Genomic DNA, 23,961 nt, shown 5'->3' on the forward strand with positions numbered 1-23,961 from the left:
CAGACCACCCAGATGACAGACATCTTCTGGGAAACAGGCAGATCTGAAATAAAATCCATCGAGATGTGTGTCCAAGGCCTCTTAGGAATAGGCAAGGGCAACAGCAGTCCGCTAGCCCGAGAACTACAAGACTTGGCCCGAGCACAAACGTCACATGACTGCACAAAGACTCGCACATCTCGTGACAGAGAAGGCCACCAGAAGGATCTTGCCACCAAATCCCTGGTACCAAAAATTCCGGGATGACCTGCCAATGCAGAAGAATGCACCTCAGAGATGACTCTGCTGGTCCAATCATCCGGAACAAACAGTCTATCAGGCGGACAACGATCCGGTCTATCCGCCTGAAACTCTTGCAAGGACCGCCGCAGATCAGGAGAAACGGCCGACAAAATTACTCCCTCCCTAAGGATACCTGTGGGTTCAGAATTACCAGGAGAGTCCGGGTCAAAACTCCTAGAAAGGGCATCTGCCTTAACATTCTTAGAACCCGGTAGGTATGACACCACAAAATTAAAGCGAGAAAAAAAATAAAGACCAGCGCGCCTGTCTAGGATTCAGGCGTCTGGCAGTCTCAAGATAAATCAAATTTTTGTGGTCAGTCAATACCACCACCTGATGTCTAGCCCCCTCGAGCCAATGGCGCCACTCCTCAAACGCCCACTTCATGGCCAAAAGCTCCCGATTCCCAACATCATAATTCCGCTCTGCGGGCGAAAATTTGCGAGAAAAGAAGGCACAAGGCCTAATGACGGAGCAGTCGGAACCTTTCTGCGACAACACTGCCCCAGCTCCGATCTCCGAAGCGTCAACCTCAACCTGAAAAGGCAGATTCACATCAGGCTGACGCAACACAGGGGCAGAGGCAAAACGGCGCTTAAGCTCCTGAAAGGCCTCTACAGCATGAGGGGACCAATTAGCAACATCAGCGCCTTGTCTGGTCAAATCAGTCAGTGGTTTAACGACATCCGAAAAACCAGCAATAAATCGGCGGTAAAAGTTGGCAAAGCCCAAAAATCTCTGAAGACCCTTAAGAGAGGAGGGCTGAGTCCAGTCACAAATAGCTTGCACCTTGACGGGATCCATCTCAATGGAAGAGGGAGAAAAAATATACCCCAAAAAGGAAATTTTCTGGACCCCAAAAACGCACTTAGACCCCTTCACACATAAAGAATTAGACCGCAGAACCTGAAAAACTCTCCTGACCTGCTGGACATGAGAGTCCCAGTCATCAGAAAAAATCAGAATATCATCCAGATATATTATCATAAATTTATCCAGAAAATCGCGGAAAATATCATGCATAAAAGACTGGAAAACTGAAGGGGCATTAGAAAGACCAAAAGGCATGACCAAATACTCAAAGTGGCCCTCGGGCGTATTAAATGCGGTCTTCCACTCATCCCCCTGCCTGATCCGCACCAAATTATACGCCCCACGAAGATCAATTTTAGAGAACCACTTAGCACCCTCTATACGAGCAAACAAATCAGTAAGCAATGGCAATGGGTATTGATACTTAACAGTGATCTTATTCAGAAGCCGATAATCAATACATGGTCTCAAAGAGCCGTCTTTTTTTGAGACAAAGAAAAACCCAGCTCCCAAGGGAGAAGAAGATGGACGAATATGTCCCTTTTCCAAAGACTCCTTTATATATTCCCGCATAGCAGCATGTTCCGGCACAGACAAATTAAACAAACGACCCTTTGGATATTTACAACCCGGTATCAAATCTATGGCACAATCGCACTCACGGTGCGGAGGTAACGACCCAAGCTTGGGTTCGTCAAAGACGTCTTGATAATCAGAGAGGAACTCAGGGACTTCAGAGGGAATGGACGACGAAATAGAAACCAAAGGTACGTCCCCATGAATACCCTTACATCCCCAGCTCAACACAGACATTGCTCTCCAGTCCAAGACTGGGTTGTGAGACTGCAACCATGGCAATCCCAGTACCAAATCGTCATGTAAATTATACAGCACCAGGAAACGAATAATCTCCTGGTGATCCGGATTGATACGCATGGTTACTTGTGTCCAGTATTGTGGTTTATTATTAGCCAATGGGGTGGAGTCAATCCCCACAATAGAAACACAATCCATTCTTCCGTCTAAAATTCTGTCGCTCGCTCCTGGACAGAATTCTATCACACTGCATACTTTCTGGCGTCTTTTCCATAGACACCGTCAGATGGTGCACCGGTTTGCGCTCCCGCAGACGCCTATCAATCTGAATAGCCATTGTCATGGACTCATTCAGACCTGCAGGCAAAGGGAACCCCACCATAACATCCTTAACGGCATCAGAGAGACCTTCTCTGAAAGTTGCCGCCAAGGCGCACTCATTCCACTGAGTAAGCACAGACCATTTACGGAATTTTTGGCAGAAAACTTCAGCTTCGTCTTGCCCCTGAGATAGTGCCATCAAAGTTTTTTCTGCCTGAAGTTCCAAATGAGGTTCCTCATAAAGCAAGCCCAAGGCCAGAAAAAACGCATCCACATCGCGTAACGCAGGATCCCCTGCTGGCAATGAGAAGGCCCAATCTTGAGGGTCACCCCTGAGCAAGGAAATCACAATCCTAACCTGCTGAGCAGGGTCTCCAGCTGAACGAGACTTCAGGGACAAATAAAGCTTACAATTATTTCGGAAATTCTGGAAGCTAGCTCTATTCCCTGTGAAGAACTCCGGCAAAGGAATTCTCGGCTCAGATACCGGAGCATGTACCACAAAATCTTGTAAATTTTGTACTTTCGTGATGAGATTATTCAAACCCGCAGTTACACTCTGGAGATCCATTATTGTCAGGTGCACACAGAGCATACAGAGATTAGGAGGAGAGAGAGAGAAAAGACTGCAGCAAGGCAGACTGGAGGAAAAAAAAAAAAAAAAAATTTCAGCAGACTTCTTATAGCTCTCCTTTCTCAACCTGGGTCTTTAACACTTTACAGGCCGGTCAAACTGTCATGATCTCTGCAGGCAGAGATCATAGCAAGCCTATAGAGGGACAAGCTCTCGGAAGATGGAACTATACTGACCATGAACTAAGCCTGCCGCGCAACTAGAAATAGCCAGGTAGCATTTCCTATTTATCGCTAGATGCCCAGCTCTGGCCTAAGACCTAAATAGCTAGCAGAGGGAAATATAAGACCTGGCTCACCTCTAGAGAAATATTCCAAAGAAGACAGTAGCCCCCCACATATAATGACGGTGAGTTCAGATGAAACAACAAACGCAGCAGGAAAATAGTCTTAGCAAATTTGAGGTCCGCTTACTAGATAGCAGAAGACAGATAGTATACTTTCATGGTCAGCAGAAAAACACTAACAAAACACCATCCAGAGATTACCTTAAACTCTGGCATTAACTCATAACGCCAGAGTAGCAATCCCTGATCAACGAGAGCTTTCCAGACACAGTAACAAAACTTCAGCTGTGAACTGGAACAAATAGGCAAAACAAAACATGGACAAAAGTCCAACTTATCTAGTAGTAGTCTTGAAGCAGGAACAAGCACTGAGAGGCATCAGAAAACATTGTTGACCGGCAAGAAACCACCAGAGAAATGAGCTTAAATAGCGACACCCACTACTGATGGAATCAGGTGAAACAGGAAAGAGGATGACAAGTCCAATTCCACAAGCGGCCACCGGGGGAGCCCAGAATCCAAATTCACAACAGAGGCCCACAAGTTCTTGCCTTCTAGGGTGGTACTATGGGCGACTGGATAACCCTACTTATCATTTTTTTGCTGGCATTGCACTTTACACAAAACCTTTTTGAGTGTAGACGTACCACAAGTACACTTTCTTAATTTTTTTAATGAGGTACTCCAGTTGTTTGCACAATATTTGAATGAAGCACTACAGTTGGTGCTTTCAAGGGGCTATGGATGACCCTGCTTGTAATTTTTGGCAGGATTTGCACTTAGTATATAGCCTCTATGAGTCTAGGAGTAGCACTGCATTACAATTTGAACAGAATGTGTATGAGACCCTCCTTTATGTCTAATACAGAGGATGTATCTGAGTCCCTAATGAGTCCCTGTTGGCATTTCTTGCTTCCTTCTTATTTTACACTGAAATTTCCAATTTTGTAGTAAACAACTGAATTTTGGTTTACTTAAGTTATCATTTTAAAAAATCCTTTTTAAATTTTGCCTTATTTACAAGTCATTATAGAGGAAAAAATGTTTCTTAATATTATTTTACCTGTAGACTCCAATTTTTCATCCATTTTGAATGTTTTATTGTCAGTCCTTACAGTGGTGTGACACCATTGTTCTCAACAGCGAGCTGGGAGTCAGAGATGTATCTAGGGGTCTTCCCCATGATGTTCCCCTTCCATTAACCACTTTTTCCATCCATTTCAACATTTTCACTTCCTCTCCATCCTCTTTGTAGGGTCTGCCGGAAAAATACTTGGATTTTCCATTGACTCCCATTATAATCGTTACTCAAAACGAGCATCCGAGCATTAGAAATTGCTTGGTTCAAGTAATCCGCATCCAAGCATTTTAGTGCTCACTCATCTCCAATCGCTACAAAATAAAAGGTGTTACAAAAATGACGCTAATGTAAACTAAACATAGGTGAAATGTTATTTATTAACTATTTCGTGACTTTTATAAGGGCATAACAAATTTAAGTTTAAAAATTGCTAATTTTTTCACCAAATTTCCAGTATTCTCATGAATTTTCACACATATTGACCTAAATTTATAGCTCTCATATATTTCTAAGTGTCTCAAAAAAGAACACTCAGAATTACCGTGATTGGAAGAAGCATTCCAAGGTTATCACAACATAAAGTGACATGTGAGATTTGAAAACTGAGGCTTTGTCAGGAAGGTGAAAATCAGCCTTGCAATTTGACAGGATAAAAGTCAAACCAGAATCCCAATTTGCCAACAGTGTTATGTGGTATTACCCCACGTCAGTGCAAAGTATGAGATTTGAATCGGCTAGGTGATAGGCTGAGACTGGGATCTAAGGGTCAAGGTTTCTCATTAAGGGGTCGATATTGACTTATAAGATTGCTACTTCCAATAGATGGCACTAGATTTCAAGTCCTGTTCCTCTCTGAATAGACAATTTGTACAGTATGTTTAATTTCCCAGAGGAGCATTCAAGGTGTTTAAGTCTCCTCATACTGGCATACCAGACCTGACTTGTCAGTTTTCACAAGGAGAAACCTTACCCCTTAGGTCCCAGTCTTAGCCTCTCACCTGGCCAAATCAGATGTCATACTTTGCACTGATGAGGGGTAATATTTCAAAACACTGTGACTGCAAATTGGGATTTTGGATTGGCTTTTATCCAAAGTCATATTGCAAGGCTTGTTAAATGTTCGATATTGACTTGTAGGTTGTAGGATTGCTACTTCTAATAGGTGGCACTAGCGTTCAAGTCCTCTTACTCTCTAAAGAGACAATTTGCATATTTAATTTCCCAGATGAGCATGCAAGACATTAAGTTTCCTCATTCTGGCATGCCAGACGTGGCTTGTCACTCTCCACAAGGAGAACCCTTTACCCATTTCTGTGAAATGTCACAGCGTTTTAGAGACAAAGAAACATGGCTGTGATCGCACAGCCAGTGGCTTATATATGATTCCAATGGTTTGGGCAGCATGTATTAGCTTACAGGTTCCATTTAATGGTCATGTTTAGAGAAGAAAGATTTTAAAATAGTATGTTATAAAATAGAGAGAGGAAGAGGACTTAGAACTCAATGTCGACCCTTTAACGAGCCTTGCTACATGACTTAGGATAGCCAAACCAAATCTCACACTTTGCATTACCTTGAAACACAAGATAAAATCCAAAAGCAGAATCTCAATTTGCAGACACTGTGTTTCGGGGTACTGCCCCTCATCAGTGCAAAGTGTGAGATCTGATTTGGCTGTGTGAGAGGCGTCTGACCAGGATCCAAGAAGTAGCATATCTCCTTGCAGAGAGTGACAAGGAGAAATGTTTCTTCTTGGATCCCAGTCAGACACCTCTGACACAGCCAAACCACATCTTACGCTTTGCACTGACGAGGGGCAGTACCCTGAAACACAGTGTTTGCAAATTGAGATTCTGCTTTTGGCTTTATCCTAAGTCATGTAACAATGCTCATTAAAGGGTCAACATTGACTTCTAGGATTGCTACTTCCAATAGATGACACTAGAGTTCTAGTCCTCTTACTCTTTAAAGAGACTATATGTATGATTCCCAGAGGAGCATTGTGGCTTTAAGTCTCCTCAACTCGGCATGCTTAACATATCACTCTCTGCATGGAGAAACATTACTTCTTGGTTCTGCTGGAGAAAATTTCTTGGAGAAGAAGACACAGATATACTGTAATTCTTAGCTTACTGGGAAGACTGTTTTAGAATTGCTTTTACTCTGATGGAAGAAGCACCCACTTCAAGAAAAAAATGCTTTCAAAATGATGCAGAACTGAGGCCGAACCAAGAAATGAAGGAAGTCTTGAGAACACTAGAGGCTTGAATAGTGGAGTCCAGACAATTTCCTTCATTTGCATCCTTACTCGTGAAGGCCATAAGACGAAAAACAGTTTAAGAATAGTTCTCAAACTGGCAGTAATAATTGATGAAGCCAAAGAATCTTTGAAGAGCTTTGTGACCCACAGGTTGCAGCAAGTCCAGAACTTCAGAGACCGTTTCAGGATCCCACTAAGAAACATGATATCCCAGAGGTGGCATCTCAGTGTTCACACAGGCAGTTCTTGAGTTTTGCATACAAGTTTTTTGCTTCAGCCTTAGTAAAACAAAGAATAAAGAGAGTACAAGAATCCATAGATAAAAATAACACAAGAATTTAATTAGTTTACATAAAAATGAAAACACTAACAATACATTTAAAGACAAAGTAAAAAAGTGACCACGACAGGTGTATCACACAAGGCCCACCTACATTATAAAGGATGGGGGAGCAAACTGTGGTAATAAATTCAAAAGAGGAAAGTAATGTGGGAAAAAGGGGAGAAAGTTTTAAAGTGCCAGTGCAGATCAACACTCCCACATGCCCCAAATACTTACAAAGTGATCTCTAACTCCTTCTGAAACTAAAGAAGTCACAGCAAATCATCACAATACCAAAAGCCTGCTCTTACCCATAGTGTCCTTATTAAGTACCAAGTGTGCCGCAGCTCCAATGCGCATTTCGCGTGAGCTTCTTCCGGACAGCTCCCAGAAGAAGCTCATGCAAAACACTCGTTGGAGCTGCGCACACTTGGTCCCTAATAAGGACACTATGGGTAAGAGCAGGCTTTTGGTATTGTGATAATTTGCTGTGACTTCTTTAGTTTTAGGAGGAGTTAGAGATCACTTTGGGCAGGTTGATGCCTTTACGTGTTTGGGGCATGTGGGAGTGTTGATCTGCACTGGCACTTTAAAACTTTCTCCCTTTTTTACCACATTACTTTCCTCTTTTGAATGTATTACCATAGTTTGCTCCCTCATCCTTTATAATGTAGGTGGGCCTTGTGTGATACACCTGTCGTGGTCACTTTTTCACATTGTCTTTAAATGTATTGTTATTGTGTTCATTTTTATGTAAACTAATTAAATTCTTGTGCTATTTTTATCTCTGGATTCTTGTACTCTCTTTATTCTTTGGTTTCAGTCTGGTATATGAGAGTTTCCACTGCTACTATAGCTTCCTCTACCACTGAGATTGAGGCATCATGGATTAATATGTATTCTGGTCTGAAGTTTGTTTGTCTAGCCTTAGTAAAACAGCAGGCAGTGTGAGTACAGATCTCTGGATAAAATCAGATTATCATACAGATATACAAGAACATAATGATTCAGGTAATCACTGAAAATGTATTGTTGGCAATGAGTACAGCTCTGTAGAGAAAATCGGAATATCATCCAGATATACAAGAACATACTGATTTAGGAAATCACTGAGAAGTTAATTTACTGAATGCTGGAACATAACTGGAGATTTGTGTGGCCCAAATGGAATGAGCAGATATTTATAGCGACTAGCATCAGGCATTTTGGCACACTCTTCCATATAGATCTTCTCCAGATCTTTCATGTAACATTGAGTTTTAGCTCCCTCCAAAGATTTTCTATTGGGTTCAGGTCTGGAGACTGGCTAGGCCACTCCAGGACTTTGAAATGCTTCTTACAAAGCCACTCCTTAGTTGCCCTGGTTGTGTTTTTTAGGTAATTGTCATGCTGGAATACCCAGCCACGACCCATCTTCAATGCTCTTACTGAGAGAAGGAGGTTGTTGGGTAAAATCTCGTGATACATGACCCCATCCATCTTTCTTCAATATGATGCAGTCATCCTGTCCCCTTTGCAGAAAAGCACACCCAAAGTATGATGTTTCCTCACCATGCTTCACGGTTGGGATGGTGTTCTTGGGGTTTGTACTCATCCTTCTTCTTCTTCTTCCAAAAACAGCGAGTGGAGTTGATACCAAAAAGTTCTATTTTGGTCTCATCTGACCACATGACCTTCTCCCATAACTCCTCTGGATCATACAGATGGTCATTGGTGAATTTCAAATGGGCCTGGACATGTGCTGGCGTGAGCATGGGGACCTTGCGTGCCCTGCAGGATTTAATCCATGATGGCATAGTGTGTTACTAACGGTAATGTTTGAGACTGTGGTCCCAGCTCTCTTTAGGTAATTGACCAGGTCCTCCCGTGTAGTTCTGGGCCGATTCCTGACCTTTCTCAGAATCATCTTTACATCACGAGACGAGATCTTGCATGGAACCTCAGGCCAAGGAAGATTGACAATCATCTTGTGTTTATTCGATTTTCTAATAACTGTGCCAACAGTTGTTGCCTTCTCACCAAGCTGCTTGCCCATTATCCTGTAGCTCAACTCATCCTTGTGTTGGTCTACAATTTTGTCACTGTTGTCCTTAGAAAACTCTTTGGTCTTTGCCATTGTGGAGAGGTTGGAGTGTGATTGATTGAGTGTGTGAATACTTATGATATCACTTGTGATATTTCAGTTTTTCTTTTTTATTAAATTTGCAAAAATTACTACATTTCTGTTTTTTCAGTCAAGATGGGGTGCAGAGTGTACATTAACCCCTTTCTGACATCTGACGTACTATCCCGTCGAGGTGGGGTGGGCCCGTATGACCACCGACGGGATAGTACGTCATACGCGATCGGCCGCGCTCACGGGGGGAGCGCGGCCGATCGCGGCCGGGTGTCAGCTGCATATCGCAGCTGACATCCGGCACTATGTGCCAGGAGCGGTCACGGACCGCCCCCGGCACATTAACCCCCGGCACACCGTGATCAAACATGATCGCGGTGTACCGGCGGTATAGGGAAGCATCGCACAGGGAGGGGGCTCCCTGCGGGCTTCCCTGAGACCCCCGGAGCAACGCTATGTGATCGCGTTGCTCCGAGGGTCTCCTACCTCCCTCCTCGCCGCAGGTCCCGGATCCAAGATGGCCGCGGCATCCGGGTCCTGCAGGGAGGGAGGTGGCTTACCGAGTGCCTGCTCAGAGCAGACGCTGGTAAGCCTGCAGCCCTGCACAGCAGATCGCAGATCTGACAGAGTGCTGTGCACACTGTCAGATCAACGATCTGTAATGTCCCCCCCTGGGACAAAGTAAAAAAGTAAAAAAAAATTCTCCACGTGTGTAAAAAAAAAAAAAAAAATCCTAAATAAATAAAAAAATATATATTTATTATTCCCATAAATACATTTCTTTAGCTAAATAAAAAAAAAACCAAACAATAAAAGTACACATATTTAGTATCGTCGCGTCCGTAACGACCCAACCTATAAAACTGCCCCACTAGTTAACCCCTTCAGTAAACACCGTAAGAAAAAAAAAAAAAAAACGAGGCAAAAAACAACGCTTTATTATCATACCGCCGAACAAAAAGTGGAATAACACGCGATCAAAAAGACTGATATAAATAACCATGGTACCGCTAAAAACGTCATCTTGTCCTGCAAAAAACGAGCTGCCACACAGCATCATCAGCAAAAAAATAAAAAAGTTATAGTCCTGAGAATAAAGCGATACCAAAATAATTATTTTTTCTATAAAATAGTTTTTATCGTATAAAAGCGCCAAAACATAAAAATAATGATATAAATGAGATATCGCTGTAATCGTACTGACCCGACGAATAAAACTGCTTTATCAATTTTACCAAACGCGGAACGGTATAAACGCCTCCCCCAAAAGAAATTCATGAATAGCTGGTTTTTGATCACTCTGCCTCACATAAATCGGAATAAAAAGCGATCAAAAAATGTCACATGTCCGAAAATGTTACCAATAAAAACGTCAACTCGTCCCGCAAAAAACAAGATCTCACATGACTCTGTGGACTCAAATATGGAAAAATTATAGCTCTCAAAATGTGGTAACGCAAAAAATATTTTTTGAAATGAAAAGCGTCTTTCAGTGTGTGACGGCTGCCAATCATAAAAATCCGCTAAAAAACCCGCTATAAAAGTAAATCAAACCCCCCTTCATCACCCCCTTAGTTAGGGAAAAATAAAAAAATTAAAAAATGTATTTATTTCCATTTTCCCATTAGGGTTAGGGTTAGGGCTAGAGTTAGGGTTAGGGTGAGGGCAAGGGTTAGGGCTAGGGTTAGGGCTAGGGGTGGGGCTAGGGTTAGGGCTAGGGTTAGGGTTGGGGCTAGGGTTAGGGCTAGGGTTAGGGCTAGGGTTGGGGCTAGGGTTGGGGCTAGGGTTGGGGCTAGGGTTAGGGCTAGGGTTAGGGTTAGGGCTAGTGTTACGGCTAGTGTTAGGGCTAGTGATAGGGCTAGGGTTATTGCTAGTGTTAGGGCTAGGGTTAGGGCTAGGGTTGGGGCTACGGTTGGGGCTACAGTTAGGGTTGGGGCTAAAGATAGGGTTAGGGTTTGGATTACATTTACGGTTAAGAAAAGGGTTGGGTGTGTCTGGGTTAGAGGAGTGGTTAGGGTTATTGTTGGGATTAGGGCAAGGGGTGTGTTTGGATTAGGGTTTCAGTTATAATTGGGGGGTTTCCACTGGTTAGGCACATCAGGGGCTCTCCAAACGGGACATGGCATCCGATCTGAATTCCAGCCAATTCTGCGTTGAAAAAGGAAAACAGTGCTCCTTCCCTTCAGAGCTCTCCCGTGTGCCCAAACAGGGGTTTACCCCAACATATGGGGTATCAGCGTACTCAGGACAAATTGGACATCATCTTTTGGGGTCCAATTTCTCCTGCTACCCTTGGGGAAAATACAAAACTGGGGGCCAAAAAATAAGTTTTGTGGGAAAAAAAAGATTTTTTATTTTCACGGCTCTGCGTTGTAAACTGTAGTGAAACACTTGGGGGTTCAAAGTTCTCACAACACATCTAGATAAGTTCCTTGGGGGGTCTAGTTTCCAATATGGGGTCACTTGTGGGGGCTTTGTACTGTTTGGGTACATCAGGGGATCTGCAAATGCAACGTGACGTCTGCAGACCAATCCATTTAAGTCTGCATTCCAAATGGCGCTCCTTCCCTTCCGAGCTCTGTCATGCGCCCAAACAGTGGTTCCCCCCCACATATGGGGTATCGGCGTACTCAGGACAAATTGGACAACAACTTTTGGGATCCAATTTATCCTGATGCCCTTGTAAAAATACAAAACTAGGGGCTAAAAAATCATTTTTGTGAAAAAAAAAAGAATTTTTATTTTCACGGCTCTGCGTTATAAACTGTAGTGAAACACTTGGGGGTTCAAAGTTCTCACAACACATCTAGATAAGTTCCTTGGGGGGTCTAGTTTCCAATATGGGGTCACTTGTGGGGGGTTTGTACTGTTTGGGTACATCAGGGGCTCTGCAAATGCAACGTGACGCCTGCAGACCTGTTATGATCCCAATGGCAAAGGATCTCAGAGATTACAGCAAAGTCTGTAAACATAAATACCAGCTCATAGGGACGTGGTAACTAGGCTGACCATATACCTGATCCTAGCACAAACACTAACAGTAGCCGGGGAACGTGCCTACGTTGATCCTAGACGTCTCGCGCCAGCCGGAGAACTAACTAACCCTATCAGGGAAAATAAGACCTCTCTTGCCTCCAGAGAAAAGACCCCAAAGTAATACAAGCCCCCAACAAATAATAACGGTGAGGTAAGAAGAAAAGACAAACGTAAGAATGAACTAGATTTTAGCAAAGAGAGGCCCACTGACTAATAGCAGAAAATAGTAAGATGACTTATATGGTCAGCAAAAACCCCTGCAAAATATCCACGCTGAATATCCAAGAACCCCCAAACCGACTAACGGTGAGGGGGGAGAATATCAGCCCCCTAGAGCTTCCAGCAATATCAGGAATCACATTTTGTACAAGCTGGACAAAAATATGAACAAAGCAAAATAACAAAAAATAAGAAAGCAGGACTTAGCTTATCTTGCAAAGAACCAGGACCTGAAGACAGGAGCAAACAGAAATGAACTGAATACAACGATGCCAGGCACTGGACTGAGAATCCAGGAAGTTTAAATAGCAACACCCCAGGCCTAACGAAGCAGGTGAGTACCAACCTGGTAAAAGACAATCAAGTGCCAAATCACTAGTGACCACAAGAGGGAGCCAAGAAGTATAGTTCACAACACAGACCAATCCATTTAAGTCTGCATTCCAAATGGCGCTCCTTCCCTTCCGAGCTCTGTCATGCGCCCAAACAGTGGTTCCCCCCCACATATGGGGTATCAGCGTACTCAGGACAAATTGGACAACAACTTTTGGGGTCCAATTTATCCTGATACCCTTGTGAAAATACAAAACTAGGGGCTAAAAAATCATTTTTGTGAAAAAAAAAGGAATTTTTATTTTCACGGCTCTGCGTTATAAACTGTAGTGAAACACTTGGGGGTTCAAAGTTCTCAAAACACATCTAGATAAGTTCCTTAGGGGGTCTACTTTCCAAAATGCTGTCACTTGTGGGGGTTTTTAATGTTTAGGCACATCAAGGGCTCTCTGTTGTGAATCCACTTTTGGGCTCCCCTTGTGGTTGCTGGTGGTACTGGTGACTTGTGTGTCTTTGCTGTCTCAGTTCACCTGCTCCCATCAGTGTTTGGGAGTTTCCTATTTAGCCTTGCTCTCCAGTCATTTCCTTGCCGGTCATCATTGTAACCAGAGCCTTCGGTTGCATGTTCCTGCTACTAGTCTGCTGATCAGCTAAGTGGACTTTGTCCTTTTGTTTTGTATCTTTTGTCCAGTTTGCAGTTTTGTTATTCTCTGTAGCTGGAAGCTCTTGTGGGCTGAAATTGCCACTCCTGTGTCATGAGTTGACACAGGAGTCTTAAAGTAATTTCAGGATGGTTTTTTGATAGGGTTTCAGTTGACCGTGAAGTCCTCTTTTGTATCCTTCTGCTATCTAGTAAGTGGACCTCTCTTTGCTAAATCTACCTTCATACTGTGTATGTCTTTTCCTCTAAACTCACCGTCATTACATGTGGGGGGCTGCTATCATCTTTTGGGGTATTTCCCTAGAGGTAAGCCAGGTCTGTTCCTTCCTCTACCAGGGGTAGTTAGTCCTCCGGCTGGCGCGTGGCATCTAGGGTTAATCAGGTATGCTCCCTGGCTACTATTAGTTGTGTGGTAGATTTAGCTCACGGTCAGCTCGAGATTCCATCACCCAGAGCTCGTCCGTTATCTTTGTGTTTTGATGTTTCCCTGCCATTGGGAATTCTGACAGCTCTCCAAACGCAACATGGCATCCCATCTTAATTCCAGTCAATTTTGCATTGAAAAGTAAAATAGCGCTCCTTCCCTTCCGAGCTCTGCTATGCGCCCAAACAGTGGTTTACCCCCACATATGGGGTATCGTCGTACTCAGGACAAATTGCACAACAACTTTTGTGGTCTAATTTCTTCTCTTACCCTTGGGAAAATAAAAAAATGGGGGCAAAAATATCATTTTTGTGAAAAAATATGATTTTTTATCTTTACGGCTCTGCATTATAAACTTCTGTGAAGCACTTGTTGGGTCAAAGTGCTCACCACACATCTAGATAAGTTCCTTAGGGGGTCTACTTTCCAAAATGGTGTCACTTGTTAGGGGTTTCAATGTTTAGGCACATCAGGGGCTCTCCAAACGCAACATGGCATCCCATCTCAATTCCAGTCAATTTTGCATTGAAAAGTAAAATGGCGCTCCTTTCCTTCCGAGCTCTGCCATGCGCCCAAACAGTGGTTTACCCCCACATATGGGGTATCAGCGTACTCAGGACAAATTGTACATCAACTTTTGGGGTCCATTTTCTCCTGTTACCCTTGGTAAAATAAAACAAATTGGAGCTGAAATAATTTTTTTGTGAAAAAAAGTTAAATGTTCATTTTTATTTAAACATTCCAAAAATTCCTGTGAAACACCTGAAGGGTTAATAAACTTCTTGAATGTGGTTTTGAGCACCTTGAGGGGTGCAGTTTTTAGAATGGTGTCACACTTGGGTATTTTCTATCATATAGACCCCTCAAAATGACTTCAAATGAGATGTGGTCCCTAAAAAAAAATGGTGTTGTAAAAATGAGAAATTGCTGGTCAACTTTTAACCCTTATAACTCCGTCACAAAAAAAAAAAATTTGGTTCCAAAATTGTGCTGATGTAAAGTAGACATGTGGGAAATGTTACTTATTAAGCATTTTGCATGACATATGTCTGTGATTTAAGGGCATAAAAATTCAAAGTTGGAAAATTGCGAAATTTTCAAAATTGTCGCCAAATATTCATTTTTTTCACAAATAAACGCAAGTTATATAGAAGAAATTTTACCACTATCATGAAGTACAATATGTCACGAGAAAACATGTCAGAATTGCCAAGATCCGTTGAAGCGTTCCAGAGTTATAACCTCATAAAGGGACAGTGGTCAGAATTGTAAAAATTGGCCCGGTCATTAACGTGCAAACCACCCTTGGGGGTGAAGGGGTTAATGAGAAAAAAAATTAACTTTTTTGAAATTACCAAATGGCTGCAATAAACAAAGAATGAAAACTTTAAAGGGGTATGAGTACTTTCCGTACCCACTGTATACTCACCTTTTGTCCCCTTCATTCTTTTCCAGCATTGCTCGGTCTACTTCAGGTGAAAAGTGACCTACTGGTGCCCTCCAGTGTTTGCTGGAGTGCGTAAGAGGTCACTTTTCAATACAAGTCTATGAGAGCCTCATTCTGTCTTTCATAGGCTAGTTTTGAGAGCTGGTGACGTATGTGACTTCTGAGTCAGAAGTTACAAGCTCAAAATGGCGCTGTGGGACCGGAGCGGCATCGGTAAAAGGTGAAGCCGCTGGAAGGTGAGTATAAGAACGAGGGCTTCTATTTAAAGATCCACTCCAGTGCTGAAAAAAACCCAAAACACTGGATTGGTGCTTTAAACTTAAAACATTAGCAAGTCAAAAAATAGCATTCAATTTTTCAAATATAATACACGTATTATGACATATTCCAAAAACTGAAATTTTGCTTGAGGCATCAAGCCCAATACACTTCTGTTCATGGTATGGTAAGCTTCCTTTATGTGAAAATGTCACACGTTAATCTGCAGTTCAAATGTCATTTAATATCTGGTAATCAGTAATAAACATTTTTTGCTTCTGCTATTTATAGGTGCGTAAAGAGTATGGCAAATGTTTACGAAATCATTGCTGTAGTGGGAAAAAAATGGAAAACTCAGTTGGTTCAACCAAGACAACAAATTCTCAACCTTCTGGAAGATATTCCACTGGAACACAGGTAATTGATGATAATTCAAAGAAATATTTTACATGTTGCACTATTTTTCCCAAATTCTGAATAAAAATTTAAATGAATTGAAAATGGGCTGGAGTAACAAAAAACAATGTACTTACTCTTCAGGCCATAAAACTAGTGAATAATAAAAATATTAATTAATGATGTAAAGTGTAAATAAACTGACAATGGGTTAGAATAAACCTACTCTACTGCTGGACTATAATTACGCCCCTGCAATAATGGATAGGCATGTATACATCCCTGAATAACATTTTCAGGCACAATAAACTGGAAAGTATTCAAAGGGGAGTTTTTGGGCCACGTAGTAGAAGTTTCTCTTGTTCAACTGTCCGAAAAGATGACTCACATCTGACAAATGAGTACAGTTGCAATCAAAATTATTCAACCCCCTCTTGCAAATTAGGTTTATTACCAAAATTTACAAGCAATAACCTTAATTTTACAACCTTGGCTTTTGCTTAAGAGTAGTGTTGAGCGATACCGTCCGATACTTGAAAGTATCGGTATCGGAAAGTATCGGCCGATACCGGCAAAGTATCGGATCCAATCCGATACCGATACCCCATACCAATACAAGTCAATGGGACTCAAGTATCGGACGGTATTCCTGATGGTTCCCAGGGTCTGAAGGAGAGGAAACTCTCCTTCAGGCCCTGGGATCCATATAAATGTGTAAAAGAAAGAATTAAAATAAAAAATATCGCTATACTCACCTGTCCGACGCAGCCTGGACCTCAGCGAGGGAACCGGCAGCGTTGTTTGTTTAAAATTCGCGCTTTTACTTGGTTACGTGAAGTCCCGGCTTGTGATTGGTCAGGGCGGCCATGTTGCCGGGACGCGGACCAATCACAGCAAGCCGTGACGAAATTACGTCACGGCTTGCTGTGATTGGTCCGCGTCCCGGCAACATGGCCGCCATTAACCAATCACAAGCCGTGACGTCACGGGAGGCTGGACACGCGCGCTTTTTAAAAAGCGCGCGTGTCCAGCCTCCAGTGACGTCCCGGCTTATGATTGGTCACGGCGCCATGTTGCCGGGACGCGGACCAATCACAGCAAGCTGTGACGAAATTACGTCACGGCTTGCTGTGATTGGTCCGCGTCCCGGCAACATGGCCGCCATTAACCAATCACAAGCCGTGACGTCACGGGAGGCTGGACACGTGCGCTTTTTAAAATGGGCGCGTGTCCAGCCTCCCGTGACGTCCCGGCTTGTGATTGGTTGCGCCGCGGTCAACCAATCACAAGCCGGGAGGCTTGTATAATACATCAGCTGAGAGGTGATACATGGGAATGTGAGACACATCCTGCAAATTCGACCAAACTTATTATGCAATAATTGATGTTTTGACAACATTGGCAGTTTCCCCTTGTTTGGTTTAGTTCATCCTCACTCATTTTGTGCGCCGCGGTCAACCAATCACAAGCCGGGAGGCTGGACACGCGCGCATTTTAAAATTTTAAAATGGGCGCGTGTCCAGCCTCCCGTGACGTCCCGGCTTGTGATTGGTTGCGCCGCGGTCAACCAATCACAAGCCGGGAGGCTGGACACGCGCGCATTTTAAAATTTTAAAATGCGCGCGTGTCCAGCCTCCCGGCTTGTGATTGGTTGATCGCGGCGCAACCAATCACAAGCCGGGACGTCACGGGAGGCTGGACACGCGCCCATTTTAAAATGCGCGCGTGTCCAGCCTCCCGTGACGTCACGGCTTGTGATTGGTTGCGTCTCCCATGTGACTGCAACGCAACCAATCACAAAGCCGGGACGTAATTTTAAAATCCTTAAGGACCTGAAATTACGTCACGGCTTGCTGTGATTGGTTGCGTCGCCCATGTGACTGCGACGCAACCAATCACAACGCCGGAACGTAATTTTAAAATCCTGAAGGACCTGAAATTACGTCACGGCTTGCTGTGATTGGTTGCGTCCCGGTCACATGGGCGGCACGCAACCAATCACAAGCCGGGACTCACGTAAAGGAAAGAAAAGCGCGAATTTTAAACAAAGAACGCTGCCGCTTCCCTCGGTAAGGTGCAGGCTGCGTCGGAGAGGTGAGTATAGCAATATTTTTTATTTTAATTCTCTCTTTTACACATTTTTACATTAATGTTGTTTCGATACCGATACCCGATATCACAAAAATATCGGATCTCGGTATCGGAATTCCGATACAGCAAGTATCGGCCGATACCCGATACTTGCAGTATCGGAATGCTCAACACTACTTAAGAGGCATCACTAAATATTTAATATTTTGCTCTTAACTGAGTCGTTTATTTGTTTACCTGCCTGAAGCCTCTGTGCTCTGAAAACTTGCAAATATAGTTTTTCTGGACAAACCAATCACTTTGAGAATACTTTTGTCTTTTTTAGAATTTGCATAGATTTTTTTGGTTAACACAGAACCCCAATATCATTTTTTGTTATACATCACCCAACATAATGGAAACATGCCATGCTTTACATTTTATTTTCCAGCAGAAGGAAATTACATTATAATTATAAGCCAAAGAGATACATTTGTTAGGTTGTATCAGATCAGGAGTTGACTGTAGTTGACTCTGTGCCTCACTTCTGTATCCTAATTGTACGCTTCATTCTCAGCCTGGCTCCTGCACTGAAAATTCAGATTGAAAATCTGGGTTTGCTACAGGTTCACTTCTATTGAAAATATTACAGTTCAAACAAGTATTCACGCAAATATTGCCCAACATATGATATCATTCTCACTTCTGACTATGTTTGTTTCCACCCTGGACACCAATCCTGAGATAATGCCATATAATTTCTTTAACTGGGCTAATACAAATTAACACCCGATTTCACTCCTCATCATTGATTTAGAGAAGGTTTTTTATATTCTGCCCTTGTCCTATTCATGACAAATGCTAAATACTGTGACCCCGATTCATAATTGCTGTTTCTCCACTTTTCAGGAGTCATTTGCTCCTTGTTAGTGGCTTTAATATTTGTGCCAATTTAAGTTTTGCCCCAATTTTTAAATCGTTTTTCTTTTTAAAATAATTTTTGAGTATTATTTGAGATTTGAACAAAAAAAGAGAAAAAAGCCAGCTCACCTAATGAAACACCAGTGCACGGAGGGCCATCCTGGTCAGATGTGAATACACGGTAAAGACTGAAAAAATTCACCTACAGCTCCTGGGATAAAATTTCTAAACTTCTTTATTCGAAAAATATTAAAATTCCATTAAAGGGGTTGTCCACTACTTTCAATTATCCCCCCCAATGTTTCCCCCCGGGGCCCCTGATGAATTGTGTAAATACCTTGCATTGCCTTTTTCGCCTGTGAGTGGCGCTATGCTGGTGGCTGAGTCCGGGTCATGTGATCCCCAGGCTGCAGCCACCGCTTATTTCCGCTGACGTCACGTCAATTTCCAGACTCTGGAAATTGACGTGATGTCAGTAACAGGCGTGTCCAAGCTGCACAGTCAGCAGTCACTCAAGAGTGACTGGGCTATGGGCGGGACTGTGGGCTGCCTGCGGGGCTGTGCTGGGGGTGGGCGGGGCTTTGCTGGGGGCGGGCGGGGCTGTGCTGGTGTCTGTGGTGCTGGGATCTGCTGGCCGAGATGTGCGGCGGCAGCCGGTCGCGAGGCGGCGGCCGGTCCCGAGGCGGCGTCCGGTGCGTTGGCGTCCGGTGCCGTGGCGGCAGCCGATGCCGTGGCGGCGTGTCCCGCGGCGGCCGGTGCCGTTGCGGCCGTGGCCGGTGCATCGGCGGCCGGTCCCGCGGCGGCGGCCGGTGTCATGGCGGCGGCGGCCGGTGCGGCGGCGGCCGGTCCCGTGGCGGCGGCGGCCGGTGCCGTGGCGGAGGCGGCCAGTGCAACGGCGGGGGTCTGCGTGGTGCTGAAGGTGCCGCCGCAGGTGCTGGAGTGTGGCTGTGCGGTGGTGGTGGAGGCGGCGTTGTCTCTGTGTGCAGGCATGTCCGATGGGACTACAAGTCCCATCGGGCTCTGCCTGCTACAGTGACAGTGAGTGACACATTAGCCAATGATGGGACAGTAGTAGTCCCATCATCCGGCTAATGTGTTGAATGTAAAAAAAAAAAACCCACACATATACAGTACATACATACATAGAACACATACAGAACATACGACATGCGACGACATGCAGCATGAGACGACATGCGCCATGCTACGACATGCAGCATGCGACGACATGCGCCATGCGACGACATGCAGCATGCGACAACATGCGCCATGCGATGACATGCAGCATGCGACAACATGCGCCATGCGACAACATGCGCCATGTGACCACATGCAGAATGCGACGACATGCGCCATGCGCCATGCGACGACATGCGAAATGCGACGACATGCAGAATGCGACGACATGCAGAATGCGACGACATGCGCCATGCGACGACATGTAGCATGCGAGGACATGCAGCATGCGACGACATGCAGAATGCGACAACATGCGCCATGCGACGGCATGCAGCATTCGATGACATGTGCCATGCGACGCCATGCAGAATGCGACGACATGCGCCATGCGACGACATGCAGCATGCGACGCCATGCGATGACATGCAGCATGCGACAACATGCGCCATGCGACGACATGCAGCATGCGTCGACATGCGCCATGCGACGACATGCAGCATGCAACATGCGCCATGCGACGACATGCAGAATGCGACGACATGCAGAATGCGACGACGTGCAGAATGCGACGGCATGCGCCATGCGACGACATGCAGCATGCGACATGCGCCATGCGACGACATGCAGAATGCGATGACACGCACCATGCGACGATATGCAGCATGCGACGACATGCAACATGTGACATCATGCGACATGCCGCATACAGTACATACATACAGTACATACATACATACAGACATACAGTACATGTAACATAGAGTACATACTCACCATCACTTGTCACTTTGATCCCCGAAGCCATTGTCATCTGTAAAAAATATTAAAATAATAAACAACCAATATACTCCCTGATCCGCAGAAATCCAATTAAAACGAGTGTCCCTCGACGATATCCCATGGAGAGCAGGAGCATCAGCTGATGCAACCACTCTCCAGGGGCGCCAGGAACACAATGAGGGGAAGAAGGTATCCTTCCACAATGTATTCCCCACAATGTATTCCTACGCCCCTGTGAGAAAATAGTCCCTAGTCTCACTTTATGGCATTGCTGTATGAGAAAGTTCCCATGCAGCTTTTTGCCATAAAGTGAGACCAGTGAACTTTAGTAACCTCAGTGATGCACTGCAGGAGCCATTGTCTCCTGTCAGTGTGTCACTGAGGGTCCTATAGAGCAGTGACATCACCCGATGTCACTGTTCTATAGGGGAGATTGTCGTGGGACACTCGTTATTAATTGGACTACGGCGGACAGGTAGTATACGGTTTATTATTTTACGTTTTTTGCAGGCGCTGAAGTATGGTAAGTATGGTGAAATGAAGAATATTAAAATACTTTTTCCTAATGTGTTCGTGTTTTATTAACCCTTCTTTAGTATTGGATTAATAACGGATAGGCGTCTTATTGACGCCTCTCCGTTATTAACCCGGCTTAATGTCACCTTACAATAGCAAGGTGACATTAACCCCTTATTACCCCATATCCCACCGCTACACGGGAGTGGGAAGAGCGGGGCTAAGTGCCGGAATTGGCGCATCTTACAGATGCGCCATTTCTGGGGCGGCTGCGGACTGGTATTTGTAGCTGGGGGGGGGGCCAATATCCATGGCCCCTCTCTGGGCTATGAATATCAGCCCACAGCTGTCTGCGTAGCCTATCTGGCTATAAAATATAGGGGGACCCCACGTCATTTTTTTGGGGGGTCCCCCTATTTTAATAGCCAGTAAAGGCTACGCAGACAGCTGCGGGCTGATATTCATAGCAGGCTATAAATATTGGCCCCTGGCCGTCAGCTTTCCCCCTCTGGCGCAAAAAATTGCGCCGAAGCCCACGCCGTTTTTTTCCGGTTTTTATCAAATTAAACACTCATTAAGGCCTCTTTCACACTTGTGTCGGTACGGGTCCATCGCTATGCGTCGGGCCTACGTACTGACGCACGTTGTGAAATTTGTGCACATCATGTTCAGCGGATGCAGTTTTTCAACGCATCCGCTGCCCATTCTGAAGTCTGGGGAGGAGGGGGTGGAGTTTTGGCCGCGCATGCGCGGTAGAAAATGGCAGACGCGACGGACGTGCCAACGGTCCGCCAAAACACGACGCATCCGTTGCACGACGGACGTGACATGTGGCCATCCGTCTTGATCTGTCACTAATACAAGTCTATGGGTAAAAAACACATCCTGCGAGCACATTTGCAGGATCCGTTTTTTTCCCAAAAAGACGGATTGCTAAAAACGCAAGTGTGAAAGTAGCCTTAGGCTGCTTTCACACTAGCATCGGTAAGAGTCCGTCGCGCTGCGTCGCTAATAAAAGTCTATGGAGTTTTTTTACGCATCCTGCAGACAACTTTGCAGGATGCGTTTTTTCTCCACAACGACGCATTGCGATGTGCAGTGCACGACGCTAGTGTGAAAGAGGCCTTAGAAATATCAGCCTTTCTATTATATATCTATGGATATATCTATCCATAGATATATTTATAGATAGATACATAGATGTATCTATCCATATATTTGGCTGCTTTCACACATCAGGTTTTTGCCGTGAGGCACAATCCGGCGAGTTTTTAAAAAAACGGATCCATTTTTTTCCGCCGGATCCGTTTTTTTCTCATAGAGTTGTATTAGCGCCGGATTGCGCCTGATGGCCACACGTTTCATCCGTTTTTTGCCGGATCCGTCAAAAAGCTGTTTCCGCCGGATGGAAAACACATACAGAGGAACGTTTTTTCTGTCCGGCGAAAAAACGCACAGCGACGGATCCAGCATAAAAACGTATGAAACTGAGCTGTGAAATGATGAATCCGGCCTTGGAATCCGATTTTTCATGCATGTTTCCATTCAAATCATGCACATTTTCCATTTATTTATTTATTTCCAAAAACGGCATTAAAACCGCGCATAAACCGCACCAAAAAAAGCATCAAAACTGCACCAAAAACTGCATCAAAACTGCACCAAAAACTGCATCAAAACCTGGTGCAGTTTTGCAGTTATCTATTCATATATCTATCTGTTGATGTGTCTGGATAGATATATCTATTGATAGATGTATGGATAGCGTAGGGTGTGTGTCCACTGTCCGGATTACATCCGAATGAGCTGCAGATTGGATGCTGCGTACTTGTAGTCCCATCGGATGATGCATGCACACACACCCCAAAAGACCTCCCGCACAGCCCCGCACACACACGAACAGTCCCGCACAGGGCTGTACACACCTGAACAGTCCCAAACACATCCGAACAGCCCGCAGACCCCGCACACACCTAAACAGTCCCGCACAGCGCCGCACACATCCGAACAGCCCGCAGACCCCGCCCGCACACACATACACGCACACCGTCACCGCCCACACACTTCCATCCTCCCGAGCTGCAGCGTTTCTCTGACCCACATCCGCAGCAAAACTGCAGATCTTTTTTACATCTGCGGTTTTGCTGCGGATGTGCCCAACTCAATGAAAGTCTAAAGGTGCAGAAACGATGCAGTTCCGCACAAAAGAAGTGACATACTGCGAGAAAAAAAAGCTGCGTTTCGGTGCGGCTTTTTCCGCGGCATGTGCACAACAAGTCTGCGGCTCCCATAGACTTACATTGGTTGTGCACTACACTGATTTGATGCAATTCAGTGCGGCAAAAAACGCAATCAGATCCGCAACGTGTGCACACAGCCTTAGCATTTAGTGAACCTAGCAAAAAAGCCAAGCAAAAAACAAGTGTGGGATTGCACTTTTTTTGCCATTTCATTGCACTTTGAATTTTTTTCACATTTTCTGTTACACGACATGGTAAAACCAATGATGTCGTTCAAAAGTAGAACTTGTCCCGCAAAAAATAAGCCCTCACATGGCCATATTGACGGAAAAATTATGGCTCTGGAAAGAAGGGGAGCGATAAACGAAAACAAAAAACCTCCAGGGGTGAAGGGGTTTAGAAACATGGATGTGGACATAGCTATGGAAATAGACATCTATCTATCTATCTATCTATCTATCTATCTATCTATCTATCTATCTATCTATCTATCTATCTATCTATCTTGGAGTGTGGGTTGGACAAATGTAAAAGAGGAGGTTGGACAGAA

The 23,961-nt window shown here is 44.4% G+C and overlaps 1 protein-coding gene across 21 annotated transcripts in view; it reads left to right on the top strand.

Annotated features, from left to right (window-relative positions):
• ADGRL3 (adhesion G protein-coupled receptor L3) overlaps positions 1-23,961 on the top strand; it is a 1,249,649-nt gene that overhangs the window by 846,731 nt on the left and 378,957 nt on the right. For all 21 annotated transcript variants that reach the window (XR_013217764.1, XM_077272336.1, XM_077272380.1 and 18 more), the window contains one exon: positions 15,601-15,726. Coding sequence is in view for 20 of the 21 variants with exons in the window: in XM_077272336.1 (XP_077128451.1) it covers positions 15,601-15,726 (126 nt within the window). In the remaining variant the exon portion in view is untranslated. The remainder of the gene's footprint in view (positions 1-15,600; positions 15,727-23,961) is intronic.

Source organism: Ranitomeya variabilis, chromosome 1 (genome assembly GCF_051348905.1).
Source record: "Ranitomeya variabilis isolate aRanVar5 chromosome 1, aRanVar5.hap1, whole genome shotgun sequence".
NCBI lineage: Eukaryota > Metazoa > Chordata > Amphibia > Anura > Dendrobatidae > Ranitomeya > Ranitomeya variabilis.